The sequence below is a fragment of the Trachemys scripta genome, chromosome 4 (assembly GCF_013100865.1).
Source record: "Trachemys scripta elegans isolate TJP31775 chromosome 4, CAS_Tse_1.0, whole genome shotgun sequence".
Classification (NCBI taxonomy): Eukaryota; Metazoa; Chordata; order Testudines; family Emydidae; genus Trachemys; species Trachemys scripta.
Genome location: NC_048301.1, coordinates 67327007 through 67351154, shown reverse-complemented (window position 1 = coordinate 67351154; position 24148 = coordinate 67327007). Strand labels below are relative to the sequence as shown.

Below are 24148 nucleotides of genomic sequence, written 5' to 3'. Positions count from 1 at the left end.
GGGAAGGTGGACAAGGACCAGCTAGTGAGTGGCAGCAATAACAGTGCTCTGCTCTTTCTGTCCAATGTGTTTTGCGGCTTGGAAGGAACAGCTCCAGTGGAGAAGAGGCCATAGAGCAACTTGGGGGTATGCAGAGAGGCTCTCCACTCACTCTGTGTAACTGGTCCTGCATGTGGATGCTTCAGACACAAGACAGTAGTTTTTTAGGACTGAAGGTGGCTCTCTAGGAAAGGTCTGCCGGCAGATCGCAGGCCAGGCAGGTATTCAGGAGGGGTGCCGGAGTCTGACTCTTACAATGCTCCAGACCGGAATTCCCAGCTCCCAGTGACACCCACAGGCACCCCAACCCAGCCCCTCCTGCTATTGCTGAGCCCTCCAGTAACCCTGCAGATGAGCGATCAGAATGCACCCTGCTTGCTCTCCAAAACTCATCACACACACACCTGCCCATCCCAAAGCATGCAGGCCAACCCCCCTCACAACCACTAACATCACCTGATGGATAAGTGATGCAAGCAACCCCCCTCCAGCTGATTAGCGCTCCTTCTACTCAGCAGTGCCTAAACCCAACAATAGATTCCTCAGGTTAGGCCCCTAACCCAACCCCCTCCCCCAGCTGTCAAATCTGCCTGCACCCTCTCCATGATTCCCCCAGACAAATGCCACCATCAGCTATTGAAACCCACTGGTATCACAGATAGACTCCTGTCAGATGCAGAGCCATCCTGCCAGCGCACTGTGCTAAGCAGATGTCAGAGCTTCTTTCTATCCCTTGAAGAGCATCCCAAGGCCACACCTCCCAGCCGCCAAATCCTCCCACACTAGCCCCTGAAAAACATTCTCAACTCTCTTCCTAGCTGTGAAACCCTTCCACTACCATCCCCTGCCCCTCCAAGGCTCAACTCTCTCTCGCTTTCAATGGTGAATCCCACCTGCCAACACCTCCTCTCACCACCCTCCCTGCCTTCAGAACCCACCCAATTCATGGATGTCCATTACCTGGCAGCATTTTACGGATTACCCATAGCTCAATTCAGAAACTTGGGACAACTCAACAAGTGATAGACTTGGGAAAACCAATGGCAATGCACTGGAGCCTTTGTTCCCAGAAATACACCGTCATCCCACCAAGAGTGCTGATTAAAACCTCATAACTTTGTCAGCCAAAGAGGCGTAAGACGCACTGACCAGACTGCAGCAGCCCTGATTATCACCTCTCACCCTGACAACAGACTCCAGAAGAACTGGAAAGTAGTTGAGCACAGACAAGTATTGCTAAGGGAGGGGAGCGCCTGGAGGGACTCCAAATAGTCCAGCAACATTTGCAATGTCGAAGGCTCTTGCTACTTTGGGGCATGTGTGGGGTAACCTTGGGAACTTCTGCTCACTTGGGTCACTGGTGGCCTCATGCATTTGCAGTTCCAGTGTGCTTGGCTGGCTCCTGCTGGTTGATGTGAAGGGTAGTACTTGCAAATCTGGTGTGGCATCTGCCACAGGCAGATGGGGCTGAGGGGGCAAAACAGGCACCCTCTTAATGAAGGCATGGATCCGTTTCCAAGGCTAGTGGAAACCTGTGTGTGCAAAACAGTCACCAGGACCAACCAAAAAAAAAGGAGGTTTGCAACATCCTGTTAGTTTAATTTGATGTTCCCCTGATGCCCTTGCTGCAGATTTCCTGAGTATTCTAGTGGCTGGCATTGTCTTACTCTATTGGCATCCCTAGTGTTTCTTTTCTTCTCAGGGTTTGACTGGAGCCTTCACTTTAAGTGGGAGCAGATCCCTATAGAGCAGAAGATGTCCAGAACGGACCCAACCCAGTCCATAAGGTACCAGTCTTTGTTGGGCTTGTGCAGCTCTCTCTTTGAATGCCATTGTTAAGACTTCATCTTTGCATCAGGAGTGCACAAAGAACTTGCCTTGTGAGGACAAGATACCATCGCAGTCGCTGCAGATGCTGTGTGAGGCATTTGTCTTGTGAGATGTTTGAAGCAGCCATGTGACATGTGTGAAAGCTGTAATTTATCAATTCACTACTCCTTGAATAATGTAAGAAATAATGATTTTAAGTTAAACGCATTTACAGACCGTTGCAGCCCATTCAATCTGTCTACTCACGTGGCCCTTATCTCTCTAGTATCTGAGTGCCTCAAAAACTAATGAATTTATCCTCTCGACAGCATGTGAGGTCTGGTTGTGCTATTATCCCCTCTGATGGATAAAGAATTAAGGCACAGAGGCTGAACAACTTGCCCAAGGTCACACAGGAAGTCAGTGGCAGAGTCGGGAACCAAACCCAGTCCAAGGGCTTAACTACAGGATCATCCTTCTTTCCCAGCTTTGAATGTTCACATTTTTGACTGAGATGGGGGGGGGCACATAATGGCTTCTCTGTTGGCCAGTGTAGTCACTAGCTGGTTCACTACTGTGTACAGAGCTTTGAGAAAACTAAAGTGTGAAAAATGCTGACAAACCCCCCAAATTCTTGTCTATTTAGACAGCAAGATGCTTTAACTATAGCACCTATGAATTGGAAAGCATCTCTGTCAATAGTTTGTGAGCCCTGTAGCGGTCCTCACGGTGTCTCATGTTTCCGAAACCACCAGAATCCTGACAGAACAGCAGTGGGTATATGCAGCTGAGCCTTAGTAACTGTCCAGTGGTTGTTTGGATCCCACTGTGCCCGTGTGGTTCCTTCGTATTGAGTATGTTGTGCAAAGAGCAAAAGACACAAGACTAACCTTCTAAATACTGTGATAGAATCTAACAAGGGGAGAAAGGTGGGTCTATTGGTGAAAGCACAAGACTTGGAGTCAGGAGATTTGTGTTGTATTCCCACCTCTGCTGCAATCTCATCATGTGATTGAGGTGAGGAACTATGTCTGGCCAAATTTTCCTCATCTGTAAAATGGAGATAAGGATAATGACGGTGGCGCAGGGTTACGAGGCTTAATTAATGAATGTTTCTAAAGTGCCTTGTGATCTTCAGATGAAAGATCCTGTGCAAGGACAAATTATGATTGTTTTGTTATGCATTTGCCCTTTCTTCCTTCTCTCTAGAACACCTGTCATAGCGGGAGGCATCTTTGTGATCGATAAGTCCTGGTTTAACCATCTGGGAAAATATGACACTCAGATGGACATCTGGGGAGGAGAGAATTTTGGTGAGTTGTGAAATTAGTCATTGCCCTCTCTTTCCCCCCACCATCTCCCTCCTCACACAGAAAGTGACACCAGGAAATCTTTGTCAGACAAAATATGCTTTCCTGTGGGCATTTCATGTAATTAATATATTATTTGCAATCCACAAAAACACCCCGTTCCAAAGATCTGTGTATCAATGTAAGGTTCTAGACATCAGACAATCACAGTGTCAGTCAGATCTATATTACTGGCTCATGTGTATATCAAAGATATAAGCTCTTTAAGGTAGGGACCATCTTCTTGTTGTATGTGTGCACAGTACCTAACAGGACAGGGCCTTGATCCTTGAGTGGGGCCTCCTAGGTGCTACAGAAATACACATAAATAACAATAATATCTGTGGTAGTTAACATCAGATCTTTGGGAGAGATTCTCTTTCCTGACCCACTCCATAGTCATACAAGACTTCAAGTGGAACATCACCACCATTCAACCTTTCTATAGACATCCGTTCTTCCCCTAATAAAGGTGAGTTCTTATCCCATGACAATGGCTTTGAAATGTAGTGTTCCTAGTATGTCAGGCCTCTTTGGGAGTGGAAGCTGGGTACAGATACTCATAATGAAGACTCTTAAACTGGGACCGAGCTCTAAACCCTCTGAGGAATATCTTCCCAGGTACTGTTATTTCACATAGCAAAGCTCTGAAACCTGCTTCCCCAATACTACCAGAGGTGACAATTTGAGGCATCTTTTTCTCCCAAACGAGATGATGCCTTGTGCTGTAGAATCATCACATGTAAGTGAGGGTTAGAGAGCAGCAGAACTGAAAAGAGGAGCACAGAGAAATCAAGTATTTGGGGCTCGATTAAAATGAATTGCTGGTGAGGGAGAGTGGAATTAAAATAATTTATTTGTCTTTCCTGTTAACTGAAATGAATCTGTACATATCTCTTTCTGTGTTTCAATACCTCTTGTAGTAATAAAACCGCTCCCTCTGGCCTGACTCTCTGGAACTAGAAAGTGATTTTGCTCACTATTTGAGCAGTTCCAAGCATGGCTTGTCTGCAGTACATATTACTTGGGATTACCTAAGGAGCTTAGAAGAGTATTTTCCGTTAGACGGAGGGAACCCTCTCTAAGACACATCAGAAATGATGATCTGTAGAATTCAGACATGTGGCAGTAGGAGAATCATTAAGAATATGATAGAGCTGCCACTAATTTATTCCGTTTGCATTATTAATTAAGTTGCAGATAAATCCCCTTTAAAAGAATAATGTATCCCGTGCTTTCGGCTTCTGAAAGGATAAACTAGGAACGGGGAAAACAAAGTTGCAAGGTGGAATCTTTGTTGTAAAGATCTGATGTCGGGCTACTCAATACTATATTTCTTCAGATTTCCATAAGCCTCTGCTGATGCTCATCTCTTAAATTAAAATACAATATAAAGCTCATTCCACCTTGACACATAAATTATATGTCCATTAGATAATAGGAGGATAATAAAATAGAAAATGGTAATGGATATTTTTCATTTTTGTTTTGTTTATTGAAAACCAGGTTTTTGGTATATGAAAAATCTTGATAATGTTTTTTATAAAATTTTTATTAAAAATGCCACATTTTTTCATGAAAAACAAAATATTTTAATGCCAGCCATTTTTTTGTGGATTATTTTTTTACTTGCGAGTGAGCAGGGTTAAAAAGGAGGCAGAGTATGGGAGGCAAGTACATATCCAAAGGGATATGGTAAAAGGATGCTTCACTACACACTCCCCTACAAAATCCGTAGTGAGGACGGAGCCTTTGGGGAAGTGGAGAAACTCACAGTGCTTGAGTCATCTAAAACTGCAAAGCACTTGGAAACATACAGTACATAACAATCCAACATATGCCCCAGGGGATGGGCTAAATCACCTAGTAGATCTTCTCCGTCTCCAATTTCTATTCCATGTTTGAAGGAAATAAGTCAGAATAAAATGATGTATTGTTGTGCGACCTGCATAATCTTTTTGTCCTTTTTGCCTACTTTCAAGGATCCTGTTGCTTTATGGATATGGAATAGATACACTCTCTCTCTGCGTGCGTATGCGTGTGTGTGTGTGTGTGTTTGTGTCCGTCCACATCCACCTAGAATTGAGAACTGTCTTGGTAAACTGAACAAACTGGCTTCAGGATTTCACGATGGATACGTTTGATATAGTTATTAGGATGCAACCTGCCCCAGAATGAGTCAGAACCTAGTTCCAGGAGTGAAAAACCCAGTTGGATACAATCCCAAAAGAAACGTATAGCTTGGCTTTTTTCAAAGACCTTCCCTGCCTATGAGGCTGGGGAGCTTTCTTCTGCTGCTTGTCTCTCAACTGATCCCTGTTGGGCACAGACTGTCTGGGATGTGTGAGAGGAATCAAAAGATAGCAGTGAAAATGTGACTTATTAACATTTTCTCCTTTACTCAGAGGCAGAAGTAGAAGCCATTTTAAAAACAAATAACCCACTCATGTTAAACACCCTGCCCACTCCTTCCAAAGGAGCTGGACTGGCAATCTGGGGGTGGGAGGCCTGAAGTATGGCAGCCATGGGGCCTGCATGGCAGATTTCAGGCTGAAAGGATTTTTTTTTAACTTCTTAATGTTGTATCTCCTGCCCCATGGCCTGAGGAAGACCCCAGCAGGAGTGGTGCCAGGGTTTTTGCCACCCTAGGCGGCAGCGCTCCTCCTCTGAGCATTCGGTAGCAGGGGTCCTTCCACTCCGCGTCTTCGGGGCACTTTGGCGGCGGGTCCCAGAGCAAGTGAAGGCCCCGCCACCAAATTTCCGCCAAAGACCCGGAGCGGAAGGACCCCCCGCCGCCGAATTTCCTCCGAGGACGGCAAAATGCCGCCCCCCAAATCCTGCTGCCCTTGGCGACCACCTAGACTCGCCTAGTGGAAGCGCCGGCCTGGACCCCAGGCGAGTAAAGTTTTTTAAGGAGAATCTATATGATCTGAAGTCTCTGGAGGGCCCCATTGTTGTAGGGAATCTTATGCAAATCTCTCCAACTCCCCAGTTGACCTTTTTGCCTATTACCCTTCCTTTTTTGTTGCTTTCACCTCCACATGAAGCGCAAGTGGGGAACCCATCCAGTGTGGCACAGTGATTAAACTCGGAGGGGGGGACAATGACGGACAGACTCATAATCCTTAACAAGGGCCTGTCTCTTCTGTGATGCAAATGAGCTTCTGCACATCAAAGCCCCTGTGTTCCTACAATTCTTTAACAAAATGTTGAAATTGACTTCAGGATCAGCTGGGTTTCTGTAAGCAATGGGTGTGTGTGTGTTTCTCTCAAATAAACTGGACTGAATTCTGCTCTTGGGAGAGGTAACTTTGAGCTGCAGCCCAGTGTTTTCACTCCTCTACCATTTTTGGCAGAGCCAAGTGAGTTGGGAGCATTATAATGAGATGGTGTGATACAACTGAAACATTAATGTGAGATGTACCGCAGCTGCTGGGATTCCAGGGGCCAGGAGAGGAGAAGGGCAGGGGAGATACAGTGCTTAGATGGGCAGTGGTGGCCAAACTTTGCCATGCTGAGGGGCCACAAGCACCTGAGCTAAGCAGACATATTTAATTGGATATACGTAAACCTGATCAGCTGGGTTGTTGCCCTGAAATTAGAGGGAGAGAGCAACCATGGCCCACACTTGGCAACTGTGTATGATATGCTCTGCTTTGAAACTGTACTCCAGGGTGATGTCAGTGGGGGTGTGGCAAAGGGAGCAGGACTCCAGGCATGGACCGCTTAAGTAAACCAAAGCACCTCCCTGACTCCTCTTCTCACTGTCATTTCCTATTCTCTCTCACATATCCACCCTTTTCCTAAATCTGTTCCTTTCTCCCATGCACCTACTCTTCCCTGTAGACTTGGCACCAATTCTGACTTCTTCAGGGGTGTCTGTTTTCCTGGGGCAGCCCCATCTCTTGTAGACAGGGCTTGTGGGCCACTGAAGTCTAGTGTAATGTCAGCAACATCTGTTGCCAGAAGCCATTCTAAGTGTCTGGCAGCCACAAGGCCCAGGATAAATGAGTAGGTCTCTTGCTAAAGGGATGGTCTCAGAGAAAGGAGAGGGACAGGAGGAAGGTTGGGAAGTCTGAGAAGGATCAACTCAATTTTAACAAAGAGAGACAGGTTCTCTTTCCATCAATTCATCCTTCCTGGTTTTACTGTGGACTGTGTCTATGGCATCTACGCAGACAAAGGAGGCAAAGCCATTCAGGTGCAGTGTATGAGGTGACTTTTTTTGTTGGTATTCTAGGAAGTTTTACTTGTCTGGCTGTACCTTCTGATGCTTGGGATCTCTTCCAGAGCTCTCCTTCCGAGTGTGGATGTGTGGTGGCAGCTTGGAGATTGTTCCCTGCAGTCGAGTCGGCCATGTGTTCAGGAAACGCCACCCCTATGACTTTCCAGAGGGCAATGCACTGACCTATATCAAGTAGGTGTTGGAATATTGCAATGGCAAATGGATCATCTTGATATTTAGCATGTCTAAATAATCCTATATCTTTCTTTCCCCCTTTCCCTTTTTTTTTGCCTGGGGATTCAGGGAGGATGGCACGTGATTGAACATATAACAAGATTCAACTTGAAACCTCCTGCCTAGGCAAAGAAATTGTGCAGGTGCCCACTGTATAAAGCGTATCCCCTTCCTCTGGAATGCTAACCCAGAAGGACATATCCTCAGGCTATGGCTACACTGGCGCTTTACAGCACTGCAACTTTCTCGCTCAGGGGTGTGAAAAAACACCCCCCTGAGCGCAGCAAGTTACAGCGCTGTAAAGCGCCAGTGTAAACAGGGCTCCCAGCGCTGTAAGCTAATCCCCTCGTGGAGGTGGAGTACCTGCAGCACCGGGAGAGCTCTCTCCCAGCACTGGCGCGTGACCACACTTGCACTTCAAAGCGCTGACACGAGAGCGCTCCCGCGGCAGCACTGTAAAGTTTCGAGTGTAGCCACGGCCTCACTGTCCCTAGGGATCCCAGTCCTGGGTATTCCTGGCCCCGTCCATCTCCTTCTTTCCAGCTGAACCTGCCACAGGACTCAGCAGTTCTTTGTCACATTTTTTGTTACTGATTAGGAGATAGCACATGAGAGTTGCAGTTCCAGATGTACCACAGAGATGTATCTGCTGTGAGAAGAGCCACATGGGCAGCTTCCGTTGTAGCAGAGAGGGGAAGAGAATAAAAATGAGAGATGTTGGTAGACGTGTTGGGAGGGAGAAAGAGGTTGTTACAAAAAAACGAAGGGTGATATTGGTCTGTGACTAGTCACAAAGGGCACATCTAGACAGGGACAAAAGTAAACTAAGCTAAAGTGAACTAAGGCCACTTCACTTCTAAACGAGAGCGTCCACACAAGCTTAATGCATTTTAACACTCTTTAACTTCACACCTTTAGACTTGGTCTGTGCTTAAAATTTAGGTCAATATAGGTACATCAGTCAGAGGTGTGAAAAATCCACACCCCTGACCAATACAGCTATGCTGACCTAACCTCCAGGGTAGGCACAACTAGGTAGACAGAAGAATGCTTCCGTCGACTTAGCTACAATTGCTCGGGGAGGTGGATTACCTACAGCGATGGAAAAACCCCTTCCGTCACTGTAGGTTGCGTCTACACGGTGAGGTTACGCTGGCATAGCTGTGGCGATGAGTTAACTTTCCCGAGACCTGGTCTACACTTAAAAGTTAGGTTAATATAACCACGCCCCTGACTGGTGCAGCTATACCAATCTAACCCGCAGTGTAGGTGCAGCTGTGTGGACAGAAAGGATTTTCCATTGACAAAGCTACTGTCATTTGGGAAGGTACTTTTCCTACACAGCCAGAAAAACCTCTTCCATCATCTTGGGCTGCATCTAGGCTGCACTGGCAGAGCTACGGTGCCACAGCTATGTCAGTATACTCTCCATAGCGTAGACATACCCTGAATGTCTCCATGAGCACGTTCCTAAATTGCCAATGTTCCTTTATCTCCAGCTCTTGGGGGAGCTGCCGCAAGCTACTAGCACTCAGCATAGCTTCTCCTTGCCCACCTGCAGGAACACCAAACGCACAGCAGAGGTGTGGATGGATGAGTACAAACAGTACTACTACGAGGCCCGGCCTTCTGCCATCGGGAAGTCATTTGGAAGGTAAGCAGTCCCTGAGCCTGGCTAGCAGCCTTCCTGCTAATCGGTTTGTTCACGGGAAATTGCTTTCGCACTTTCATTGGGAAAGGGTAGAGAAAGGCTAAGGGCAAAGATGCCCTGCCCAGCACTATCTCAGAACCACAGCTCAAATGGCTGGATAACAAGATTTACTTTTAATTTACTTTATTTTAAATGGCAACATATGTCCTTCCTCCCCTGCAGTGCCCTACTTAACTTGCTCTAGAATACAAGGCCAGAGGGACCCTTAATGAAATTTAAAGGCAACAAATTAAGTGGATAGAAGAAAATACATTTTTTTACGCAGCATGTAACCAGTCTATGGAGGTCTGAGCTGAGCAGGTAACTGATCAGACATTCCTGTGCGTATGCTGCATCCAGAGCCAATGGGACTGGCTTTTACTGGTCTGAATGGCCATTAGGCGTTAGGGTTAGGCAGGCTGGCTGCCCCCCAAAAACCAACTATAGGTCAGTTCACATAGGTGTGGGCACAGGGGAAGTTGCAACAAGAACAGTGAACTTCCCAAAGAAATTTAAAAACCTAAAGCATATTTATTAACTAGGAGAGTACCATGAAGCCAAACACACCTCTGTGTGTATCAGTCTATGGACAGCACATTGATATTACTGCATTGGCGTAGGAGATCCCTGTTTATGGTTGTCTCTCGGACACATGTATGTTCGATACTGATGTATCTCCTATATGCACTCAGCCCTGTAGATTCAATATGATGTAAGTGCCACTCTGTGTTTTACATCATGTTTTATTTCTCATGAATTAATAAATGATCTTTTAAAAATGTCTTTGCCTGCCTAACATTTATCCGTCTGTGGTCTGGCCTGAGTGCGGCCCTTGGGCCAGAGCCCAAACACAATTCCAATCCCAGGTCCTCTGCTGCCTGTCTGTTTGTGATGGAGAGCTCTCTGTTACATGGGGTACATGAGCCTCCATGAGCCCTCTGGAGCCAAAGCCTGCAGCACCGTTCATGCAGATCTCTTAGTGGCTTCAGTAGCAGCTTTGTGTGAATACAAGCTGAGTCAGGGCTGCAGGATTTGGCCCTCAGTAATTACATAACGTATAGTACTGGCTCTGTAACGCTAACATGAAATGTACTTTTAGAAGGCTTATGTCACTGGTTAAAGGAACACCGTCAAGGTTAATTGGGCCCCAAATGTGACCTGCTTCCTTACCAGTTATATCAGTTTATAAGATCTATGTAGTTCTTCATAAGGTATTATGTATTATGGCTGCTCCCAGTTGGGTCCCTGAGGATGGCAGGAGAAAGAGGATGCATAAAAACAGACTCTTTCCTCTCCACTCACCACACCCACAGAGGGTGAGTATATTGATGAGGGGAAACCACTAGCTCTGCCAGCAGGATCGCACGCCCCAAGGGAGGAATGTTTGACTGGGCTTGATGTGGGGCCAGAGCCCAGTTCCCCGCCATTCCTGCACACCAGCTAGAGCCAAGAGAATCGTCTGTGGCGGGGCGTGCACTGAACACCTTTAGTACAGGGCTATGGGGTGCAGCATCAGAGCACAGTCCCTTCCCTCCCGCACCAACCGTATGGAGACATTATGCCCCCAGTGCTTTGTGCCTTCTCCACTACTCAAGCACTAGGGCTGCTCATCTGCCCCATGCCAATCGAGCACCCTGGTCTGTAAGAGCCATAATTTAACCCTTGATGTATAATTTCCTTTAGAACAAAAGCTTCACTACTCCTCTTCCAGGAAAAACAAAATCAGTGCCAAATGCCAACTCCTGAGCTACCGGACACTGACAAGCTAGTGCGTGCAGCACAGCCATAAGGAGCCCTAGAGTGACAATGCAGTTGTTTTTTTAAATGACCATTTACATTTAAAGTTTCCAAGGAGTCATTGTAAACACAGGAAAAATATCTATTACAAAAATGATTAAACACACCCTTGATCAGTGGTAGTGACCTGTTTAGTTTCCCAAGCCTGTCTGGGAACCAGCGGTTGTCTAAATCTCTCTCTTACAATAGAGCCCCACAGGGACACACAACAATGAAGACACCTTCTCAGCTCTCCAGTGGTGCCACTGTGCTGTGTTGTTTTTCCCCTGAGCTAGAGGAAGTGCAAGAAATTGCCAGAGTGTGTGTTCGTTTCTTCAGTCCCATATCAGGAGGCCCCTGCATTCACCCGTCCTTGTCTCCCACTTACTTCAATGTCCCTGCTCTGTCCCCATCACATTGGCAAGGAGGCCAAGGGCAAGGGGGCGACGTTATACAGCTTCACACATCCCTAAAACTAGCTCTGCCCTCCCTGCTACCCCTCATCATCTCCATTCACAGTATCATTCTGAACAACATGCTTTTGTTTCCAGTATTGCAGACCGCATGGAGCAACGCAGGAAATTAAACTGTAAATCCTTCCAGTGGTACCTGGAGAATGTCTACCCAGAGCTCAAGTGAGTTAATCCTCAACTCTTAGAAAGCTGGAAACCAGCTCTCTGAAAGGATGCGGAAGGTAGGCCAGGGAGGAAAGCACTAGCCTCAGAATTGAGGAAGATCTGTGGTAGCTGGGAAGTAGGAAATCAGGATTCCCATGTTCAGAGTAAATCCTGCTTACCCCTCTCTTTTTGGTGAGAAACCCTCCTTGATTTCCTGGCCTGCACTTCCACTTGACCCACCACCAGTTCTAGCTTGGACATTTGAGCTGGGAACAGGGAGGTGGAAAAGGATCTCTAGGAGGGAAGTGGGGAGAGGTGCAGCCAGCAGGTGGGCAGGTTGGATAGAGCACATTTTTGGGAGAGGGAAGGAGTGGCAATTAGGAGACCTTCAGGAAGCCAGGTGGGGCAGCACCCATTGTTCGTAGGAAGAGAGGACATGCAGTCAAAGGAAGTCAGGATGTGTGTTGATGGGAGAAGAGCTGCAGACTAACATGCCTCTGGAAATGAGTCTGTTAAGATCTTAAAGCTCTGTTGTGTGAATGCCTGTTTCTGAATTTCCGGTGCCTCAGGGATCTGAAATAAAGCGGCTTGTTAAGGTATGGTTTGTATATGAGCTTATGGCATTGCTGGAAGCGTGGAGTACAGCTCCCTCTAATCTAAGGCTCCAGCATTTTTGCTGCCCACTGTACTGAAGTCCAGGGCCAGATTAACCATTAGACCCAATAGGCCCAAGCCTAGGGCCTCTGACTCTGGAGTCCCAGTGGCATAATCACATACAGCCTGGAGCCCCCAAGGAACAAACGACATGGAATTGGGTCTGCCCCAGGGCTTAGATGTGAGATTTTCAAGGAAAACCCCAGATTCTGTAGCAACTGGCCTTTGTGAACTGGTAGCTGGCACTCCTCCTTCTGAGTCAGTACTGAACCAGTGCCCTAGCCCTGTGTTAGTGAGCAGCCATGTCTACACTAGGGATGTGTTATTAGAACTTGTTAGCTAACACATTCTACCAACACCCCTTTAAATCCTAGCTAAACAGAGCCTATGACTCAGTAGGGTTAGATGACGGTGGTTAAAAAGTAGGTAGCCGGCTGGAGCCCTGTCTACACAAGCGAAGTGCTAATTGCTACCACAGTGGAGATGAACTGGTGGTAGAAAGGGGGAAATTTGGGGCAGGGGAGGCTAGCATAGATACAGCTTTTTGCTGGAGGTGCTGTCTGGCACAGGAGATGCAACACTGAAGTCCTACCTTCTTGGGGATATTAAGGATCCCCCAGCACTTTTTGAAAGTAAGGGATACTAACTCAGAGTTCTGGCCAAATCCTAACTCACATTCTGTCTCCTCAAATTCCCTCAGACATTTCTATTGGATATAATATTCTTCATTTGCTGGTCCCAACTATTGTGCTGTGTTCCACTCTGGAGGCAGACGCATTTCAGTGGTGGTTGGAGTAATCTCGATATAAATACGTACAGTGCATCGAGACACTTCTGGCTATAAAGTGCCATGCAAATCTTGTCGTTTTTCTCCCAGGGTTCCTGAAAAGGAGCTGGTTCCTGGGATTATCAGACAAGGAGGACATTGCTTGGAGTCTTGGGGCCAGGACACAGCAGGAAATTCTGTGGCTGGTGTGGGAGGCTGCAAAGGGACAGTGAGCAATCCCCCTGTCAGCCAGGTGAGGCAGGCTTGAACTTGGCTCTTTATTCCTGCTTGCTGCATTTTAGCAGCTTTGACACAGTGGTACTGGGTGGATAAATGTTTAGGAAAGGTGTGTATGTGATCTTCAGCATATCGGAGACTCTCGGCAGTGTGTCCTGACAGTCGACAGTAGCCGCTTCTGCACAGCCTTATAATAAGTTACAGTCTCTCTGCTGTAAGGGGTGGACAACATGTGAGTCAAAGTTTGGCCCATATGAAACCATAATGAAACCACTCAGATTAAGCTAAAGCATTGCATGCTGGGACTTGTGTTCTCCACTGGCCACATTTCTGTTTCCAAGCTGGGGTGGCCTCAGGCGTCTCCATTTTATGCAAATTCGATGTGGGCCTTGGGCTTTGTGGCAAATTGTTACCATGGCCCTCAGTTTGACAAAGATCTACTGTATTAGATACAGATTCATATCAGTGAGATGGACATTAATGGACATATACAGATTCACAGGCAATACTCCATTAACCCTTGAGTGCTACAGTGTGCACTCAGGAGTTGAGCTACTTCTCATTTTCTCTGCCTATCTCATCCCTATAGTGCAAAATACAGTAAAGAAGGGGCACATTATTCCCGCTAAAGGTGAGCTGCACTAGGGTTCATGCATTACACTGGAGCATTTGGCCTGGGTCCATAGGAACTTACAGACACCACTTGCTGGGCACAGTACAAACATTCATAGGATTTTGAAGTGGTTAATATACTCTTAACTGGCACAGACGCTGGTGGAAATTGAAATCTTTGCTATAATTACTGGAAGAATATACACCTTTACCCTGACATAATGTGACCCGATATAACATGAATTCGGATAGAACATGGTAAAGCCGTGCTTCAGGGTGGGCGGGACTGCGCACTCCGGCGGATCAAAGCAAGTTTGATATAACGCGGTTTAACCTATAACGCAGTAAGATTTTTTTGGCTCCTAAGGACAGCATTATATTGGGGTAGAGATGTATTTAAATACCGATTCAGGAATGTTAGTCTGCACTTAAATAAAAATGTTTAAAGTACTTTTTAAAACAGTGTTTGTAAGGGGCAGTGTCTGGTTAAAAAGCAGTTTTTAAAGAAACCTCATTTCTTTATGTTACTAATAACACTGAAGATGAATGAAACGTAAATAATTTTCCAGTGCTAGCAATTACAGCCCTGTTACCAAGTGGCATGCTACCAGAACCATCATAGATCCTCCCCTGCTACCCCAGAATCTGTGTGGATCTGCAGGGTGTGCATTTGCAGGCCCCACAGCTTGTTCCATGGAAGAGGACAAACCAAAAAAAAGACTTTTCCAAAAGCTACATTCTGGATCAAATATGACCCAACACTGTCTTCTTTAAATAAAATCATACCAAAGCGCAATTCTAATCTGAGAAGTGATTTAGTAAACCAGCATTCTGGGAGACAGTTTGTCTCTCACTGTCTCCAGAGCAAACACACCCAGGTTATGAGAAAAAGATGTGTGAGTTTTTTCCTAGCTGCCAGCCCTGCAAACTCCACTTGGGGTCTGAAAGTCATGCACATCACCACGAGTAACAGAGATTCTCTAAGCCAGAATCTGTCCTTCATGGACTTGCTCAGGTGTAACTGAGGGGAGAATTTGGCTCTGCAGTTGGAGTTTAGCTAATAACTCCGTTGATGATGGGCGAGCCAGAATAGAACTCAGGTCCCGCTCCTGAAGTTGGCTCCACAGGGCTAACAAAATGTAAGATATAGGGGGAGAGAATATTTGTCACTAAAAATCAACAAATAATACTTAGAGGAAAAAGATCTGTTAAGTAAGAAGATGCCATTTTTACAGTGGTTTTCAGAGTAAAGCCACACTTTATGGTAAGCAGCCAGGACCCCAGCTGCTGTAAATTGGCATAGTCCCCATAACTTCAATGGGGGACTACATTACACCAGCCCAAGATCTTCTCATCTGACAGCCTTGCTACATCAGGGAAGCAGCCTGAGTAAACAGGCTATTTCATGCCAGCAAATGCTCATTCACATCTGTTATCTGTTGGGAAGAAGTTTGCAGCTAGCATCCAACATGCCATTTAATCAGACTCACTGTGCCATTTCACTATTGTTTGAAGTCACTGAAATGTATTGCACTCGGTCCCTCTGCTGGGCCACCGTCCCAGGGAATAATAATCTTAATACTTGATGAGGTGGGTGTCTATCAAGTGGCAGGAGGGATCACTGCAATGGCTTATCTTCTGTGGATGTGTGTGTGCTGTATCGAAGTGTGTGGGTTTAAATGTATGTGTTTTGCCTAACTTGATAAACTGTCTGTTATCCCCATTGGACAATCGCTGCTGACTTCTGGGAGAAGTAGGCAGTGAATTTGCCTATTATGTAAAATAATCAGAAACTGTTTCCCGTTACCTCAATGAGGAGACAGGGTCCTACCTGCTTTGCAGGCCAGTAGAACCCTGGTTATGTAAGGGTGCTGCGCAGGGAGACACTTGGAACCCATGGATAATCTGACTATTGGAAGCCAGCCAGGCAGGTTTTGAAGTTCACATGTGAGGGTTCCCCAAACCTGAACACAGACTTCAAAGCCTGGTGCCAGACCTGCCCAGGACCTGCCAGCTCAGTCCATGGGAGTCTCTTCTCTGGTAAGGACTGAGTGAAGACTCCAGGATTTGGTTCATTTTTTCTGTGATATCATCGCTACCTTAATGATGGAATCTGTATCTTTTTGTTTTCTCCTCCATAGGAGTGGGTCTTCAGTGACCCTTTAATTAGACAGCAGGATAAGTGTCTCTCCATCACCTCCTTCTCCACCGGATCTCAGATCACACTGGAAGCATGCAATCAGAAAGATGGCAGACAGGTATTGTACTGCCTTCATCATGCTGTCACTGTCCCATGTTGGTATTAGTGCCGCCTAAAGACAAGAATTGGCACTGGCAAGGTGACCATATAAACTAAAAGGTCTCTTCCATTTCTAGAATCTAGGATTCATCCCCCACATGTACATTTTTTGTCTTTCATAAACTCTGATGTGACCCTTCCCCTTACCAGGGATGGGATACAGCTCACATTGCTCTGAGATACCCAAGGGAAGTGGTGAACGTGTCATCATTTACTTATTTAGGGATATGTAAAATGTGCTTATCGCTCAAAGCTGAGCTTGCCTCTTGGGGTGGGGAGACAGGTGCCTCACACAGCCAGGACCAAATTGGGTTCGAGGCCTGAGTTGTTAACTGGACTGGACAAAGCACAATAGGGGAACAATCCTGCACTGCTAGAAAATGAATGGGCTTGATGACTTATTAGGGCTCTTCTATTCCTGACTTCTGTGCTTCCCTCAGCAATAAGGGAGAACAAGCATTGCATTGTCCAGGGCTGTGCTGGCATCTTTGCTAAGGTACCTATTGCTTGGTAGCCCAGAGATATGAAGCTGCATAGCCTATGACCAGTCCCCAGCACCATCTGTTCTAAAGTACTACACGTGTCTGAATTTAGCCCTTGCTAAAAGGAAAGTGATTTTAAAAGCATCAGAAATTCAGCCAGGCCAGGAGCATAGATGTCTGCAGAGAGTTGGTTAATGCAAGAGTCTCTCGAAGAGTGGTCACTGGGAATACGCTGGGACAACTCTCACTGTTGCAATTAACCCTGCAAGAATAACCCAAGAGGGCTGTACTTTCTTGAGTCTTTCCCCCTCTGGGCGACCACAGGCACCCCTAGCTGTGTAATTAGATCTCTCAGCTCTCCATAAGGGCGTTACTGAGTCCTCCTTCCAGTAGCAGAGAGGATCCTGGCAGCTGCCAAGATCTTCAACTGCCCCCTCCTCCAGGAAGGGCAGAACTGGGGGAGCAGTGGGGCCTAGCACCTTCACAATGGCAATATTGTGGGGGCTGATCTATGTTTCCCTCCCCACAGTATTTCCTCTGTACCTAGGGAGAGTGCAAGACAGGGCAGCCCAGGCCTTTCTCCTCCTCTGGCTCACCCCCCCCCTCCTTGACTCCAAGAAGAGGGAACCGGAGCTGGGCTGAGTGGAGAAGGGCAGCAGGGTGGAGCTGCATCATTTCTGGGGTGGTGGGGGGGGGGGAGGAGAAAGGGGACAGGCTGTTTCCCCACCAGGGTTAAAGCTGGGGCAAGGAGCAGGATGTTGGGTGTCCTGGGTGCCTGGGATGAGGGAGCAGGGACACCATGCTGCCACAGCCACCCTAAACACCTGCTTCCTGTGCCACGTGTCTCCAAGGCCAAGATGAGTGCCTGCCCTGCCACCCTCTCCCGCCCCTTCAGCTGCCTTTGAACCACTTGTCTGCAGTCCAGATCCTGAAAAGTCCAAATCTCTTCCTCCCCATTCACCACAGCCCTCTGCTGAGGGCACTAACAGAGAACATGTTCCTTGAGACTCACCCTCAGACACCTTCAGTGGTGACCATCTCCCTGTTCCTACCATTTTCTTCCAAGACATTATCTGTGTTGTCTAGGACCACCGCCGTCAACTCTAGAGGGCAACTGAGTTCTTTTGCTTTGCTCCTTCTCCTTTCCCTCTCACAATTCTCTTTCCTCTACTCTGCTCCTCTTGGCTCTCCCCCTTTACAGGGGGCCAGAGTGCCACTGCTGAGCCTGGGGCCACACAGCCCACCCCCAGCTCTCCTCCTTGTTTGGCTGGCAGGACACTTGATGCGCAGGTTACACCCTTCTTGTCCTGGACTTCTGGGCAACAGGATTTTTTCCAGCCTTCTGGGAACTATATTTGAACCTAGTGGTGGCCAATACAATGCATACCTTTCAACACAGCCCCCAGCCTTGAGTATGTTAGAGGACATGGGAGTGCAGTAGGGTGACTTTGCTCAGTGCATCTTTCCCATCTCATTCTGCTCTTCAGTGCTTACAGCACTGAAAAGTTATCGGGTAGCTGACAGCTGGAAACTGGGTTAGGAAGGTGAGGAGAGAAGCCCACTCTGCCATATCTCTGTTCCCAAACACTCTCCTTGTTAGCCCAGACTTGCACTGATACAGGAATCACCTGGTAGCTGCCAGCTTCAGTTTCCACTTGATCTGGGAGCTGGCAGAGAAAATCTGAGTCCCCAAAATGAAGTTGAGGCATTGTCTCAAATGCAATGCTAGGAAAAGGGGGGGTGGGCAGAGAGGGTGTGTGAAAGGGAGGACCCCTACTAGTTAAAGATCAGCATCAAAATTAATAGCAGTGGTTGCCAGACTTATGGGTGCGGTTACACAATACCCTTTGTCAGCCCAGGACACGCAGCCAGCTTGAACACTGCTCGAAGAGAGCTCCAGCTGCAAGAATCCGAATTTGGAATTTGAATCCCAAAAGTTCAGAGCTGTTTGCATCCAGGGTTTACCATTAGCCCATTATATAGAGATGGGCCCAGATTCAAAATCCAGATCCAGGGTTGGATTCAAGCCCATGTATCCCATCCCATCCCCACAAAGTTCAGGAGTGTTTGGAACTTGAGCTTTGGTTCATCCCCATCTCTAATTATTTGAAGCATTTAAACAAAATCCTTGTTAACAGACTGTCAGCAAAATCATCTGCTAGGTCAAGTCCTTGATTTGAGTCCAGCTCATCCACATAAGGTAATGGAAAACAATGACTCACATCCTTAGTAGGCTGGCTCCAAAGTTTTAGTGTGCGCATCTTTGTAATGAGACCACTATAAAACTGTCACATCAATGCTGTGTAAATCACTCCAATGGTGCAATGAATCCACGTGTGTTAGTGTGCAATGATTTTTCACGTCTGGCTAGAGGAGCTCACATGCCTCTCTGGCGCACAGAGGACGCTGGCCCTGCTGGGCTAGAGAAGAAGGCAGAGGTGGCAGAAGCTTGCTTTGAAAGGGGGAGGGGAGCCTGAAGTTTGGGACAGAGAGTGTGCACTGAGGAGCCTGTGGTCAAGGTGCAGATGGAGCTTGGGCAGTGCCAAGTGCTCTGGCAGCTGCAGAAAGGCAGAACAGAAAGGTGAGCAACTGTTGTTCTGTAGCCAAGCCAGAGTAGACTGTGTCGCAACACCGGGAGCCTTGCTCTGTTACTGAAAGACAGTTTGATTTGATGTTCAGAAAGAGAATAAAGACTTGCAAGCTGTAGGCCAGTCAGGTCATTCAAAGACTGTTGTTTTTGCCAGAAAGGCAAGCAACAGTTTAATTTGCGAGCCATATCAAAGTAGTGGTTGTAACAACAAAGTACAGAGTCAGAATAAGTCCATTTACATATATGCAAGAAAGCACTTGATGGAGAGATCAGAGAATGACCCACGTCTAGAAGCATTCCAGCCCCATCACGCTATTCTGTAATGGGCTAAAGGGGACCAGGAACAAAATATATTTGACAAAACCATGATCATGCAACAGGAACAGCTGGTAGCTGGCAGCACTGCTGAAGAGCTAGTCAAGTGCTATTCTGTGTGATCAGAACCAGATTTCAAACCAGATGGACATTATCCATAATAATATTTAGATGTTAGCATTTCTGCTTGAATGTCAAATACATTATTGCATCGCCTCAGACTGGTGGTGGGTGTGGCATTTTAATTTGTAATAAAGTGAGGACAAATATAAGACCAAGTGAGAGTCAGACACTAAAAACAAGAGAATAGAATTGAGAAACCCTGGCAATAAGATTCCAAGACAGAACAAAGTCAATGCAGAGAAATCCCATTAGACAAAAGTATTTCATTGTAATTTACCTGAGAGAATGAGACCCCAGCCTGAAGATTAGGACAGTCTGTTTTTTTGTGGGACGACCAAATCTGAAGTCATAGCTGTCTGCCTTTTTTCCCAGCTTGCTGCTCAGGGATGCATATTATCTGAGATACAGACAAATGGAGCTATGTGCAGACAATCAAAACTCAGAGAAAACTTTACAGTTTTGTAAGTGCCTGAGTCAGTATCTTGACAGTAATAGCCAGGTAAAACGTTCCTTTCAGTATACCACAGCTTGAAAGCAATTTTCAGGAGACATGAGATTTTCTCAGCTCTGATTTCCTTTTTGTTTCAGTTTTGTGAATTTCAGCGCTCACAGGGAGAGTGACAGCACTTGTTAGATTCTGGCCTAGTGCACCAACTGCCATACAAGCTTTCCTATCAAACACCTCTGTTTACACACAATCTTGTGAAACATCTCCTGTGATTCCAGTTCTAGGCTCCCTGCAGCTTTGCAAATGCACCTCAGTCATGACCTGCAGTACCCTCTGTGTCAGAGCTGGGACGCGGGTAGCCAGGCCTAGTAGTCAGAGCCAGAGCCCACAGTCATAAGATAGGAGTCTAGAGTCAGCCAAGTCAGGACACTGGGAGGTCAGAAGCAGGAGACAAACTCAAGGTCAGGAGCCACAAGTCAGATGCCAGGAAATCCAAGTCAGGGGAGCAGGAGTAGGTGGTATGTAACAGGAGTGGGTAGTACAAGACTCGCAGAGCAGAGGGGAGCCCAGTTGTTCAGACAGCTTCCTGTTCTTGCTGCTGGCTTAAGTAGGGCCAGCAGGCCAATCAGTCACTCTGGAACTCTGCCAATCAAGCATCAGGGGTGGAGCCTGACAATGGGACTGGGCTTTCTGGGTCTCAGGTAAGCTGCTGCCAGGTGGATGGTTGGAGCATGGCTGCTTCCATGAACCTTTCAGGCCCAGGTTTGAGACCTGTGGCTCATAACACCCTGCTATTCCAATTATCAGCTTCACCCAGTGTACCTATGTCTGGTCTACACCTTAAGTTAACCTAGCTATGTCACTCAGGGATGTGAACAATTCAGTCCCCTAAGAGCTGAAGTTAAGCTAACCTAAGCTCCAGTGTAGACCCTACTAGGTCAACACCTGTGCTGCCATCCTAGTGTAAACATACCCCTAATTATATACAACACCCTGCTCTTCTACTCTTACCTGACCTTGACTGCCGCCAGTAGCTTCCTGGGTTTACTGAGCTATTTTTAGTCATTTGCAAAAATTCTAGACCTGCTAAGACCCATGATTGCCTGTAAAATTATTTGGACTGACAGAAGTTAAAAACCAACTTGTGCTCACACTGAAATATTACAGTACTCTTATACCTTGGGCTATATTTTACACTATCAGAGTGGAAGGACTGAATGGCTTTTCCTTCAATAATATAGTAATAATATTTGCGAGACAAGGTGGCTGAGGTAATATCTTTTATTAGACCCACTTCTGTTGGTGAAAGATACAAGCTTTTGAACTCGGTGTGGCTCAAAAGCTAGTCTCCCTCAACAACAGAAGTGGGTCTAATAAAAGATATTACCTCACCCACTTTGTGTCTCTAATATCCTGGGGGGACTTACTTAGCTACAACAACACTGCAAAGGGTAATGATATTTGGCACTTACAGCACTTTCATTCATATATTGCAAAGCACTTTAGTGCACAGTAGGGCTAGTTGGACAGTTTCAAAATTGTGATGACATTTTGATGGGAAAAAGAGAGAAAATTTTTGTGAAAATCATGACTTGTTATCCAACCAGTTCTAGTGGGTAATCTGTATTATCTCCTTTTGACGGAAAGGGAGGCAGAGGTACAGAGAGATTCAGGCCAAAACTTGTGAACAGTTGGCAAGCCCAAGGAGTCATTTCAGAACTGGGAACCCAAAATCTTGAGCTGGCACAAAGTATCCAGCCAGTGGTTTGTTTCACTGCATTTTCACCCAGCACAGGGAAGTGTGCCTTCTACTGGGTCATCAATATCACTTCCCACAATACATAGGTGTTCCTCAGAGGCTCCCATCTAACCAGGCCAAATGTGCTTGGTGGGTGAGAGTTGGGAAGATCACAGCCTGAGGCTGCATGGCTGCAGGTAGTTTCCTGTGAAGGTTTTTGTGATTCCCCACAAACACTCAGTTTCCACCCTCTCCCTGTACCTTTATTCATCTGTCTATCTGAGATATCATACCCAATTGTGCTGCCCCAACACAAGGTTGTTATCAGGGTCTGTGGAGCACCATTTAAAGTGTGCCGGGGGCATAGATTTGTCCCTGTGCCTGACCCTCCTCTTCCCCTCTCAGGCTCTCTCTTTCCCTACCAGCAACCTAACCCCTGAGGTCCATGAGCCCCTCAACATACATACTCCAAATTTGAAAGAGTGGCATTGCACCACTCAGGTTTGGCCCAGCTGCCCCTCCATCAGATGGAGGGGAGGCCAAGCCAAATTTGAGTGAGTGGCATTGTGACCTGTCGCGGGGGGGTGGCAGTGCCAGTCAGGTTTGGCTCAGCCAAAAAGCAATCAGGCCACTGCTGGGCAGCCCACTCAAACAGTCTGTGATTGTTCTTATAACTCCTGTGGGCCCTCGAGTGAAGCATAGTGAGTCTCTAGCCACTTTACTGCTTCCTCCTGGATACTGAGGGGGGGAGGAGGGCATAACAACTCCATGCCTGGATGGGGGGAAATTAATGAGATCAAAACCACTGCTTTCACCTAAAGAGAAGAACCAACAACTTCAGCTTGTACGGTCAACACACAAACTGCTACCTGCATAAAATTCCTACAGCCAAATCCCAAGCCTGTACTTCCTCCCCCACAACCCACCTACCACTTTCTACTGCACTGAGAGATTCAGGATGACTCTGAAAAAGCTGCTAGGCTTTCATGTTGTGCAATTAACTGAGAAGTTCATTTGTTTGGTGTAGTTCATTAGCAGGAGGAAATGTGTGGTGCTGAACGCTCCCTGTGTGTCCTCCTGCTGCTGCTGTCGCTGCAGGCCATTCCTGGAGACTGAGCGGCTGGCACCTGCTCAGCGAACAAAGGCTCACAGATCAGTGGGTCTCTAATCTGGAGAAATCACATGACACAGAATCTCCCACTGGGGCCAGGTTTCTCCTGGGGGGAAAAGGAAAGGAAATGTCCCTTGCTAATTGCCATGGTCACAGATATCTAATATCTGGTAAACTGCAGCCTTCTCCTTCACAGCAACGATTCCTAATACAGGAAGCCATAGCACATACGAGGAAAGGCATCCATAGGGCAGATGCAAGGTGGAGAGAAGGCCTTCACATGCAGAGGTATTACCGAAATGAGGGAAGGCACAGTAAGTTCTTTTGGGGATTCCCAGAGTGGGTGTGCCCTTCTCCCAGTCCTTCATGACGGTATCTGCTGCTCTGTGGATTACTTCCTCCCTGGCTCTCTACACAGTGGGCCTCTGCCAGGTGATAGCCAGTCGAACCTGGAACCTGGATTTTGGGTCCTAGGAGGCAGCAGGTGTTGATGGCACTGTAAGCTCCATCTTGCGCTTCAGGAAGGGTTATAATTCCACCTCCACAATATTTCTGGCCCTCCTCCTAGCACCCTCCCTGATCATATTGATTTCTTCCCGGTGAAGCAAAGGCCAGTCCCCCAGCAGGAGCCCCCTTAGTCAGAGCTGATAACAGTGGCAAGCTGAGGGTTAATATTTGTAAAATCACCTTCAGGACTAACTGGACTGAGCGGAGAATACCCTACATTGCACAATTGCTCTGTCATGCGAGAATAATAACCAGCGTATAGATAAGCAAGAGGACAATGAGGAGCACCCGGACACTGCTGCAGCAGGAATTATAAATAGTGCCGTAATTAAATGCTCTGTTAGCAAGTTGATATAAACTTTAACCACTGGATTTTCACTGAATGTGGCTGGGAGCTGAATACCTGCAATATGTGGCAACCTAAACTGTTCACTGGGTCAGTTACCCATGAATGACAAGGCATATAGAGTTCTAACATTAATCTAAAAGGGGAGGCAAGTCTGACAGTTCCTCTAGGGATATTTATT

The 24148-nt window shown here is 46.8% G+C and overlaps 1 protein-coding gene across 3 annotated transcripts in view; it reads left to right on the top strand.

The window, feature by feature from the left end:
• Window positions 1-24148, top strand: part of GALNT16 (polypeptide N-acetylgalactosaminyltransferase 16) — a 132311-nt gene that overhangs the window by 101707 nt on the left and 6456 nt on the right. For all 3 annotated transcript variants that reach the window (XM_034769332.1, XM_034769331.1, XM_034769333.1), the window contains exons 8-14: window positions 1742-1826; window positions 3058-3161; window positions 7488-7614; window positions 9218-9310; window positions 11674-11757; window positions 13271-13412; window positions 16150-16266. In XM_034769332.1, coding sequence (XP_034625223.1) covers window positions 1742-1826; window positions 3058-3161; window positions 7488-7614; window positions 9218-9310; window positions 11674-11757; window positions 13271-13412; window positions 16150-16266 — 752 coding nt within the window. The remainder of the gene's footprint in view (window positions 1-1741; window positions 1827-3057; window positions 3162-7487; window positions 7615-9217; window positions 9311-11673; window positions 11758-13270; window positions 13413-16149; window positions 16267-24148) is intronic.